Source organism: Bos indicus x Bos taurus, chromosome 29, assembly GCF_003369695.1.
Source record: "Bos indicus x Bos taurus breed Angus x Brahman F1 hybrid chromosome 29, Bos_hybrid_MaternalHap_v2.0, whole genome shotgun sequence".
NCBI classification, from domain to species: domain Eukaryota; kingdom Metazoa; phylum Chordata; class Mammalia; order Artiodactyla; family Bovidae; genus Bos; species Bos indicus x Bos taurus.
In genome coordinates, this window is record NC_040104.1 from 5,987,703 (window position 1) to 5,999,882 (window position 12,180).

Sequence of the window (12,180 nt, forward strand, 5' to 3'; positions counted from 1 at the left end):
TCCCAACTTTTTAGTTATAATTCTCTGCGTAAAGAAATCCTTTAAAGAGGCTGCAACTCCTACCCCTACGCAGTCTGACCATTTTAAATTCTGCCTCTAATTCAGCTCTTCACCCAAGAGACGCTTCTGCTGGAAGAAAAACAGTCTAAATATACACGTTTGAACTAGGATGCAGATTCTGATAGCAGTAAACCTACTGACTTTTAGCCCTATACAGGGTCTGAGTGTGACCCTGCCAGGCTGTTTCTACTCAGCACCCCGTGCTGTCCCGTGAGACCAACCACAGGTGAGAGATTAAGCCTAGAATGAGAAGCCACACTGCTCCTGGAGGAATCTCCTCAGGATGAAAATGAGGAATTCGAGTTTGAAGCCAGTATCCCACAATAAAAGCACACCTCACCCTCTGCCACCTGTGCTCTCTGGTCCCCTGTCCCTTCCTGGAGCCCACCTTGGCTATGATGCAATGAAGCCTGACCACCATGTTCCACTGAGTATCAAAGCAGCAGGTCAGACTCCCTTAAGGAGATGTTCTATGTCCCTCTGCAACTATTCTGCTCCCTTTTCTCCTTATATTCTTAGATCACTGTGGCTGAAAGAGAACAAGCAACTTTTGGATGCTGGCTTTTATAAGGCATTAGAAGGTAACACTAAATATAGTATCTGCCAACCTGTCTGCTACAGCAAGCACCTACCACCACCACCAGTGAAGAAGACAAAAGTAAAAGTTACTACTACAAGAACCTGCTGCTAGTTAGAAGAACTTGAAATAACCCTGCTGCTGCTAAATTGCTTGTCGTGTCAGACTCTGTGTGACCCCATAGACGGCAGCCCACCAGGCTCCACCTTCCCTGTGATTCTCCAGGCAAGAACACTGGATTAGGTTGCTATTTCCTTCTCCAACGCATGAAAGTGAAAAGTGAAAGTGAAGTCGCTCAGTCATGTCCGACTCTTAGTGACCCCATGGACTGCAGCTACCAGGCTCCTCCGTCCATAGGATTCTTCAGGCAAGAGCACTGGAGTGGGTGCCACTGCCTTCTCCAATGAGAACTCTAGCACTCGTCAACTCCAGAAATCCGTGTCCTCAGACCTATTTAGACTGAGAAGTTCAATGACCTCAGTGCCTGAGTGGGAAGAAATAGGAAAAAAAAAAACCAAAAGAAACAAGGAAACGTGTTCCTACTCTCCTGTACAGGGTACCTGGAGGAGACCGCCAGAGCATGATGACTGGCCTGAGGCCAATGGCCGCCTCTGTGCATGCCCTTAGCAGATCGTGTCTTCCTGGCCTGAGAGACCAGTCCTTCTGGCCCTCTGACATTACTGGTGGCTACTGACAAGCAACCATAGTAGCTTGGGGCCAAGGTCACGGCACTGGTTCTCTCCAGAAGAGGGACTGCCTCTGTAGGACACAACTGGGCACAAGGGCAGGACTTTGTGCCACAAAGGTGAAGCAGACAAAAATGTGAACCCGTGCAACTGGAAACTCTAGGGTATGACTGTATGTACCAGCTGACTCAGGTCGCTGCCTCCCCTCAAGTTTCATTCCTCACAGACCATGCTCACCTCATTTCCCTCCTCAAACAGCCTGGCTGTGGCTCCTCTTTTCCAAGGGCCCCAGGGTGTAGAAGAACACTGGGAATTTGCAGAGTCCCGGGGGAACAATATTCAATAATGCAAAAAAACAAAATTCACAACTCAAAAATAGCTAAACAAAGGGGAAAAAAGATAACAAACAAACAAAAAAATAATCTCCTGGGTCAGAAAAAACATGCAAAGGCAAACGTTATTTCTAAACTTGACACTTGCTTCCTTCTCACAGTGCGAGACTGGAAACGTTCCCTTACCTGGGCTTTTTCTGAGCTGTCCTCTTGGTAGCACTTTGGACACTCCCAGCAATTTGGCAATTCCTCATTAAGCAACCCCTCTCCATCCATCTACAGGCAGAGAGAGGTTATTAAAAATCTGTCTCATTTAAGAAATAGACAAAACCCAATCTGTCTCTTAAGTTTCTTTTATCAAACAGTAACACAGACATAGGGCTGGAAAGAGTTACTCACTCCTAAACCCACTGGTCTACAGGGGAGGAAAAAAAAAAACAAAATCAAGAGCCATTTGGCCTCACTCTCAGCCAGTGGGATACTAGCCACCCTCACTCTGATCAAATTTAGCCTTCAAGAGAAGATTCCCAAGAGTCTGAGCCAATCTGGAGTCTCTTCCTCTGACACATACCTTCTCCTGAGGGTCCCATGCCACTCTGTAAAAGGAAGTGAACATACAGGAATGGTGCCAGTATGATCTTGAGTGTGGGGCATAATGGTTATGATGCAGTTATGGCTTTGGTTTGGAGACTAGTAACCAGGTCTCTATGACTCAACTGTTGGGTGAGGATAAATAACAATATCCACCTTACATGGTAATGGTGAGGATTAAATGGATTAAATATTAAATAAAATGCTTAGAAAAATGTGTGGCATGTAGTAAACACTTTGTACCAACCATTGTCATCATGATGATGATAATACCCTATTTTATACCCTATTTTATCAAATCCAAGATACGTATTTTTTCACATTTGAATTGTCTGAAACTGGGCTGCTTCTCACAATTAACAGTGTCTTATATAATCATTGTCAGCCAGGTGGCAGTCATGACATAGTTGACACCTTCAGAAAGACCAAGAAAGTACCAGCACCAACCAATGTAATTTAGATTTACAGAAAATCTAAGATAGACCCAATTTCACAGAGTTGTCTTCAAGATTAAATGAGGAGTCATATAAAACTGTGCTTCTCCATTCTGGCTGCACATTAGAATCTCTTGGGGAGCTTTTGAACACACCTCAGCCCAAGGTCCATGATAGAAGAGTTGACTCAATATCTGAGGTTAAGGCTTAAACCTCCTTATTACCCCCCCCCCCTTTTTTTTTTTTTGCCGAGCTGTGTTGTGTGGCTTGTGGGATCGTAGTTCCCAACCAGGGATGGAACCCGGGCCTTTAGCAGTGTACGCCCATAATTCTAAACACTGGATTCCCACAGAATTCCTATTGTTACCTGGGGTAGTGCACTACCCCAGGTATGCACAGAGCCTGACACAGACTCAACACACACTAAACGTCAGCTGACAGTATTACTCTCACCATCTTTCAGGAACTAATAACCCACGGACACAATGAAGTATGTAATAGAGACACTTTAAAAATGTGAGGCATTCCAAAATTACGCTATTCCACGATGGCTGGGGACTCCAAACATACCCACCAAGGCCAGCCTGTAAGCTCCATGAGAGCAGAAACCAAGACTATTTTCTGTACTAGTTTAGCCTCAGGGTCTAGTACGGTCCCCAACACTGAATATAGACACTGAATCAAGAACAGATGTTAGACCCCTCTGTGACCCTCAGCAGCCCCTTGTGACAGATGTCCCACTCTCCTCTGCTCCACTCAGAGTCTTGAGACACTCTGTTACCTCATGGGCCCCTTAGGCCTCTCCTCACCTGGAGGCAGCCAGGATGAACAATCTCATTGCAGATACAGCATTCCATGAGTTTCTTCTCAAAGTCCTGTGTCTCCTCATTTTGATCCACCTCTCCACAGAGGGAACATGTGACAGAGTGAGGCAGTCTGGGCTATAAGAGGACAAAGACAGAAACCAAGCTTAGATCCTTATCATTCAGCTTCCCTTAAACTGAAGGTGGACAATTTGGTTCCTGCAATTCTCCAGTAAACACTTAAGAGAGAATGGAGATGAGGTGGAGAGAAGAGAGGTTTTGGCAGGAAAATGACTAAGGAAGATAGGAAGAGTCAACCAGCTGAGTAGAGACCAACAGGGATCAGTTTATTTTCAGCTGGCCTATCCTTGGCCTCCCAGGTCCTTCCTTTCTAATCCACTTAAAGAGGGAACGGACTGCAGTGATCTGTCCTTCAAACACTAGTCTCTCATTTGAAAATTAGGCAAAAATTAGATTATGTTAAATATCAGACATCTTCCTTCTAAATACAGAGACAAAAGGGGCAAAATGAAAAAAGCCATAGACAGCAGAATCTTTTCTTTCCAGCTCTGCGGGTCTATACTATATGTATATTCCAGCCCCACCCCCGGCACCACACCCCTCCCCCATATTCTTTACCCAGCAGATCACTCACTGCCAAGCACTGCCGGAGAACACAGGACTGCTTCATGCGACCAGGCCCCCCAAACTTCTTCATGTCCCTGCAGTAGTGACAAACACCACACTCCCCCTGCACGCAGGCTTTGCATTTTCGACATCGCACTCGTCTCCGTCTGGCTCCAGACACGATGGGAGAAGCAGCGGCTGGGCGCACAGGTGTTAACCGCGGCGCTGGTTTCATAGTGTGAGGCTTTGTGATGGGGATAGTAGGAACCCGCACCTTTGGCCGGGTTGGGAATTTAAGCTGGAAAGAGAAAGCAGTGAGGACTGGAGTGGGCAGATGATGATATGGCCTGGCAAACTATGGCCTGAGGGCAAATCACCCACAGGCTGTTTTTGTAAACAAAATCTTATTGGCACAAAACCATGCTCATTTTTGTTTTGTCCATGGTGAAGTGGCAGAACTGAGAAACTGCAACAGATTGAATAGCCTGCAAAATTTAAAAAATTATCATCTTTATTACATTTATTACCTACACGTTATCTTCACAAAAAAAGTTTGCCAATCCCTTCAGACTACTTCAGCCACGTCCCTCTCACTCGGTTGATCTGCCCTTCCCTGAAGCTTTCTATGTGCCAAAGGCATTGCAGGGGCCCTCCAATACTTCCTTATCCTGAATATTATTACTCCGAATACACTTCTGAAGAAGACAGGAAACTGCTTGAAGGAGCAACAAGTCTTATTCTTTATTATTCTAATTCAACCCTACAGTTCTGGCACCTAGCAGACACTCCAATAACAGCTGAACATGAATGAATTTCTCAGGTATACGCTTATAATTTTAGCACCTGTATTTTACCTTGCCGGTGATCTTTTTAAGAACAAGGACTGTGTCTTCCACTTCTTTAACTTCCACTGCGCCTTAAACACTTTTTGGACACAAAACACTCAACAGCCAGGGCCAGAAAGGACTAACCTGCTTTGCGGCAGCCCCAGGTGGCCAAGCAGAAGCCAAGTGGGACAGAAGCACTGAGGAAGGAGGAAGTGCTTCTTCAAAGACATATTTTAGACACACACCTTTATATTTTGCCTAAATGTTCCTGGGATGTGATGGCTCTGCAAGTTGTAGCTGGGAAACAAAGAAGAGCCTAATTTATTTGCCAGACTCACGACCAAGATCAGAATTCTATGACTGATCTTGACAAAGGACAATATGGGATAGAATTATATAGGACCTGACTGAAGGGACATGAAAATTCATAAGCCACAACCTATTAACTAATGGGTAGCTGTTTTCGTCCCTTCTCAATTCAATACTGAAAAGTCCAAATCAAGGGGAACCTTCAGAGTGTGGTCTCACTCCAATGAAGAAACGTTCTAGCCTTTTAAATGTATATCTAATTATTTTAACTAATTTTACATCAGATCTATAAAAAGAATTGAGTCACTGGGGCAGAAGGATAGGAACCAATCCACTCTGGTGAACAAATGTACACGCTGGCATCTGAACTTGGAGGCAGGTCTTCTAGTTTGACAGTCTGTTAAGAGAGTCACCTCCAAAGATAGCTTGACTGAAGAGTCAAAACAGAACTGAGTAATGATTTTCTGTCAGTTCACATTAATGCACCAAAACCTGTCTGCCTCTGGTTGTTCTTTTTCTTCCTGGAATGGTAATAGTTAGCCAGCAAAATGTTTCAGCGGCTTGAAGAATGGTTTCTTACCTTATCCCTTTTCGGCCACTGTACTATAGGGACTCCAGTGAGGGCTAACTTGGGATCACTGTTGGCAAGTTCCTCCAGCAAAACCTAAGGGTGAGACAGGAGAGAAGAGGGGAAGAAGAGACACAGTGAACAAAGAGTCAACCACTCCTAACAGCATCCAGACAGACTTAGCCTCAGTTCCCCTAAGCACCAAGGGGAAGAGCAGGCTGGCAACTTTCGACATTTTCCATTCATATAGAGACCCGCTGCGAAACAGAAGATGGAAGAGAACTCAAACTATCAGGACTTTACATTGACCTTTGCTTCCAACCCTGCACTTTGTGTGCTCACTGTAACCAGGCTACCGTTGTCAAGTGTTGTCACATACTTCTATACATGACAGTAAAACTTTACATCAACTCTTCACTTTTCTATACCAGCTAACGAGTACCATCATATTTTAAAATAATTCCTTCATTCTGTCAACGTTATCAAATACCGACTGGCAAAAATAACAAAAAGGATTGGCTAATATGAGTAACAGGGTCTTAACATCTTGATTTCAACCCAGGACTCCGTTCTTCGAAGGCCAATTAAAGAAATCTCATTCTCAAATCTCTCTCCCTCACACCCACATGCACACACACATGTACCCATATGCACACATGGTCACTTATTTGCCTTTATTCCTATAGAGGGGGCAGCAACAATCTCAGGGGCAACAGTTCTCATGCCTTTAGCCAATCTAGTTTGAATGCCTCGAGGAACAATTCTACAGTAAGAAACTGCCACTCAAGTGAGTCACACTGGTTATTATTTTGAAACAAATCTTTTATGTTTTAGACAGAAATTTCTCAGTCCCAAACCTTCTAGCACAATGAAATCTCTCCTCACCTGACCTCATGAGCCCTAAAGCAATGGCAACCGCAAAACACCACCACCCCCACACACACAAATCCAGAAGACAAATCACACAATTCTTTCTGATTGCTTTAGATGTATACAGGATATCAACTGTTTCAAGAAAAAGTAAACTTTTGATCCTAGACAGGCCAGCATGCCTGGGCCATTTTAAATAATCATTCTCAGAATCCTGTGGGCTCTATGCCTAGAGACCAGGACTCTTGAAGCATGAAGCATTTCTCTACGAAGCTTTTTCATCCTTAACCTAAGGATCACGCTCCGGATCCAGAGCTGGGACTCAGAAAGACCCTTTAACTAGTACCCACGAAGCTCCTCCAGGATAAGTCCCTCTGCCAAGTCCCCCAGATGCCTCTCTCCCTCCCCCAAACTGATTTCCTCTGCAGACGTTTTATTTACTTCGAGTTGCTATGGCATCCTATTCTGGAGCCTCCTGTTAGCACCACACTGCGTAGGGGTGAAGAGGCGGGGTGCGGTGCCACGTGGGACCAGGCTCCGTCCCGCTCCCAATCTCCCTGGGGTGAGAAATTCAGGTCCATTCAAAATGTGTGCTAGGCAGTGCGAGTTCCCCTCCCCCACTTCGCACTGCTGCCGCGGAGTAGGACTCTGCCCATTTCCTCCGCCCCTAGAGCACTGAACTGTCCACAAACAGGGACTTTCCACTTTCAGCAAAACAGACTGCACAGAAAGATCCACAATTGTTCAAGAGTAGAACAGGGACCTAACTATCACCAAAAGCAGTCTACCTGCTAGATTTCTGTGGGGGACAAGGAAGGGTAGGTGGGTAAATTGTGTCTGTGTTGGGGCGGGGGTGGAGGGTGTGGGGTGTGGGGGCAGCTGTTCACAGAGGCACGACTCAGTTACTAGGGTCTGCGTGGGTGTGGAGGGAAATGCAGATTTCCTTCCAAGCCCTATTTCACTGGGGCCATACAACCAAGCACGCCCTGCTTTCATCAAAAAAGGCAGACTCCAGCTGAGGCCCTTCAAGAAACCATATAAAGAAGCCACCACCCTTCACCAGAGGGGGTTTGGGACAGGGAGTGGGGGTGGAGTGCGGAAAGGCTTACGCCTATCTAGCCTCCTGGCATGAGAGAATGTTCAAGCGCAAGCCCACACCCGCCACAGCCCAGGAAGGCGACGAGAACCGCGGGCGCCTGGGCGGAGAAGGGGAAGAGACTCCCAAAGGCAAACGACCCAATTCGAAAGCACATCCCACCGGGAGAGGGAACAAGTGCAGTGACGACGGCACCACCGATACCTCAGCACTATCCCGGACTCGCCGCCAGGCAGTTCTCCTGCCTCTCTGCCGCCGAGACTGGTCCCTGCAGTTCCACACACCACACACCCCAGACCAAGAGGGCTCTGCCGCCCGCCCGCCCGTCTGACCTTGTATTTCCCGTCCTCTGGAGCTGCCGAGGCTCTTGGATGAAGTTTCCCCAGCGTCTTTGTTTTGCTTTCTGTATTGGAAGTTGTGCTGAAGGAGTTAGGTGTTCTGCCTCTAGGAAAAATCCCAGTTTATTGAAAAAAAAATCTGAAATCTCCCAGGGCACTTAAGGCAGGGCAATCGGGCGATCACCTTTCAGGCTACCCGGAGGGAGCGGCGCGCAGCGCCCTGAGCTCCTTCTCGAGCCCCAGAGCTCAGCCGCGGCTTCCTGTGCCTGCGAACAATGCTGCTGCGTCACCCACATGCAGCTCCCAGAAATGCTTTGCAACGGAAGATGGCAGGAGGGGAGCCGAGCTCGAGTGAGCGAGCCAGCAGAGGGCCCAGCGTCCTGCGGCAGAGTCAGGAGGGGGCGTGCTGGGCAGCGCTCCCGGCGCGGCGATTGGAGGAGAGCCCGCCGGGAGGGAACCGCCGCCCCGCCCTCTCCCTCCCACCGCCCCGTCAGCGCTGGGGCAGAACCCAGGGCCGGCCCCCAGGGCTCTCGCCGGCGACTTCGGGAAGGCGCCAGCGGAGGGAAGGGAAGGCTTTAACCCGTGCCGAGTCGGGTCCCGCGTTGCAAAGTCCTTGCCGCGGTCCACACCCCGGCCCTCAGGGTCACCTCCCCGTCACGGCCGCGCTCCCCCGGGCTGCGCACAGGGCTCTCCCCGTGCCCGGGCAGACAGCGAGTCGCCTGAAGTTCAGCCTCTGCAGCAGAGCCCGGCCCGGAGCCGAGCGCCTCTGGAGTTGCGTTCTCTCCCCACCGCCGGCCAGCCTCACCTGCCCCCGCTGCCCCTCCCCTAGGCCGGAATTCAGAACCAGCACACGTTTCCAGAAACACCTTGGGCATGACGCATACCCACCAACACGGAGGGGACCCGATACCATCCGTCTGTTCATCTCAGCTACTTCCACAACTGCGGCGGCCTCTGCCCCAGCCCACACCGTGAGAGCCGCCCCGCTGCGGGAGGCTCCCTCGTGATCAAGTGAGACCGGCTGAGGTGCACCCTCAGGAGCTTCACTCCCCTGCTTGGCATCAGGCACCGGGAACCTAACCGGGAACCTAGGACCAGCACCGCCTCCGACTCCACACCTGCCGCTCTCCTGGGGCCTCAGTTAACAGCGCGGACTCTGCCTCTCACCACTCCATCCTCAGGATACCAGCACCCCCGCACTCTTCCTATTCTTGTCGTTTGACATTGCCTGATGAAGCAACCAGTCTCCCATAAGGTCACACATCTTGGTGCCACTTTTGACAGCCACTCAAGTGACACGTGTCACCTACTCTGCACTCACCGATCCACAGTCAGGGTTAAACTCAGACTGAAGGAGCACTCTTTTCTCAGGCTTCAGCATTCAGTATATTGGGGCCAGATTTATGTAACTTTTAGACTCTAATAAATGTAACTTGGCTTTTTGGGAAATTACAGAAGTGGCTCTGAAATAAACACCTCAGGCCACTGAGAACCTAGCTCTTACCAATGGAAACATGCTTATTTATTCTAGCTTATTCCAGGACAGCTGTTTCGGTGAGTTTCTCCTGCACAGTCAAATGGCCGAGTAGGCTCTCTGAGGCCTGGGGCTCTGGTGCCAGGGGCAGCACGTTTGCTTCTGACATTAGTTTACCAAGGGAAGGAGAGACTTTTGTACTGTTCTGTGGAGCTCTTCCTGGAAATGTGTGAATGGTCATTCTAATCCTAAACTTGTACTTTTACGATTCAAGGACTCTCTGTAATTAGCCTATTATGTTAGAAAAACCTTCCTTAACATTGTGAGAGGTCCTCTTGGAAAATGCTTATTTAGGTCTTAGTGCTATCTAACCTAGAGGGATGATACAGTATGCTCAAATACTTAAGAGAAACAAGTTACTCCAAAACTAAACACAAGTCCAAGTTGTAGCAAGCACAAATTCTAGAGGCCACCAGGAAAGAACAAAAATCAGGGCACTAGGAAACTCATTTCAAGTAAGTTCCCAAATCACACATTATAAATAAGGCCCATTCTTTTTCTCCTTTTCATTCAGAATAAAAGGTAGGCAACAATGATGAGAATTAGTAAGAACATAACATTACATAATACAGGACTATATGAAAACATTTTTAAAGAACTGTCTCTATTTTAATCTAGCTTTATATGCCTTGTAGGTGAGTTATTCAAAACTTTTTACTCAGTAATTATTACAAATATCAGTAAAAACTACAAATGAAGTTTTATTTATACAGGTTCTTTTTTTCCCTCCTCATCTGGCTTGATGGATTAAAATCCAATTATACTGGGCTCTCTATCAGCTCTTCTCTTTGTTAGTGTCAGAATCACTCCCAAAGTGTCAGATGAAGGAACATTCCTGATTGGTGTTTCTGTATTTATTCACAACCGTAACTCTGCTTCAGTCCCATCATCCTCCTGAGGAGCTTCATATAAATTTTTAGATCATAGTTTAAAATAAAACGCTAGATAGACTCTTAGATAAGAGCAGCAGTAGCCAACTGTACCACAAAGGAAGAATTTCAAATTTATAAATTTAGAGCTTTTATCATCTAGATAATACTGTAGTCATCAGTCTGCATCATCTAACAGGCAAGGGTTTTAACCAGTTAACTAAAAAGAAGGGCGCCTCCTTCCCTCAGGACAGAATCTACCACCAGTCCTCAGGGTCAGGTCCAGCACCTGTAAACCTAGAAGTCAGACAGTCACTCACTTTCTTAGCCCACTTAAAATGCCTGCTCCTCCACTGGACCTTAGTAGGCCCCCTGAGGTTTGGTCCACAGTATGTTTGCATATTTATACCAACACTAAGCCTGGTTCTTGGCAGAGAGCAGGCAGGGATTACTTACAGTAGTGAAATAAGTGAATTTCAAAGATTTGTAATTTTCACAACATCACCACTGAGGTAGATGTTATTTTATAGAGGAGAAAACGGGCTCTTATTGATCTAGTATCCTGCCCCACAGTCACATTTCTGCCAAGCGTATCAAAATGTCTTAGAGAAAATAGGAAAGTAGAAAAATACTCAAAAACTCTGAAATTGTTTCATTAACTGAGTTGGGCAGCCAGATGTATTGATATATTAAGTGCCTCTTTTTATACATATATTAAGAGTTGCTTTATTACCAAAATAAACAGAAAACAATAAAGTCTGATTAAAAATTCAGCCTTCCAGCTGATTCCCACCACCTTGCTATGACCCATGGTCAGTAAGGAGTTAACATTCCCACTCCAGGCCCTCTGTAATTTTAGCACATACAAACAAAGATACTTTTTTAAAAACACTAATGGGATTACACTATACACTATACATACTACTCCAGCTCCTGCCTCTTTACTCAACATCTCTCAAGGACATGGCCTCTCAATTTTAGATCAGGAGTCAAGGTTACTTTATAACCCCTCCAAAACAGGACTTTATATACACTCATTACTTTCCCCCAACTGCCAATAAATCAACTTTTTTTAATGCCCCATATTTCATCTAATCCCCTTGCAACTCTGTATTATTCTTTCTTCAATACTGTAGAACATTTTTAGAAGCTTCAAAGCCCTTTAACCACATCACTAGATCTGCTTCTCCCAGGGAATATGTAATTATGGGTATCTCATCCCACCAATGTTCCTCTAACCTCTTTTCCTAGTTATTTGTGAGAGCCACATAGGCTACAACAAGAGACCCTTCCTCTCTCTTACAGGAAGGGTAAACTCTGGGCTTGCTTTAGTCCTTCGCTGCAGTGTAGCCTTCTGTGCTACCACAGCACCAAGTGCTCTGGCACTGCAGTCTCCAGCTGGGCAGTGATTCGGCACCCACCCGATCCAATGCTTTTTTCTTTTTGGTGGTGTTTAGGTTTTCAAAGTATTCAAGTCTGAAACTATTATCTAAAGCTCAAATTAAATATAACAGGTCCAATGTAGGAATAAGTAATCCATTTGATCTTAACTGAAAGTACTTGCAGAGCCAGTCTCTAAATCTTTTGTCTTCTGTCATCAGCTATATTTTGATATGCTATTGGGTAAACAAGGGAGAACTCAAACACTGCCAGTCTGTG

General features: G+C 46.4%; 1 protein-coding gene across 4 annotated transcripts in view; it reads right to left on the bottom strand.

Moving 5' to 3' along the window:
- Positions 1–12,180, bottom strand: part of KDM2A (lysine demethylase 2A) — a 92,696-nt gene that overhangs the window by 7,906 nt on the left and 72,610 nt on the right. For 3 of the 4 annotated variants that reach the window (XM_027532483.1, XM_027532482.1, XM_027532484.1), the window contains 5 exons: positions 5,827–5,910; positions 4,139–4,408; positions 3,490–3,621; positions 1,842–1,931; positions 1,561–1,629 (listed from right to left, as the gene is read on the bottom strand). In XM_027532483.1, coding sequence (XP_027388284.1) covers positions 1,561–1,629; positions 1,842–1,931; positions 3,490–3,621; positions 4,139–4,408; positions 5,827–5,910 — 645 coding nt within the window. The remainder of the gene's footprint in view (positions 1–1,560; positions 1,630–1,841; positions 1,932–3,489; positions 3,622–4,138; positions 4,409–5,826; positions 5,911–12,180) is intronic. The other variant, XM_027532485.1, reaches the window with a different exon arrangement.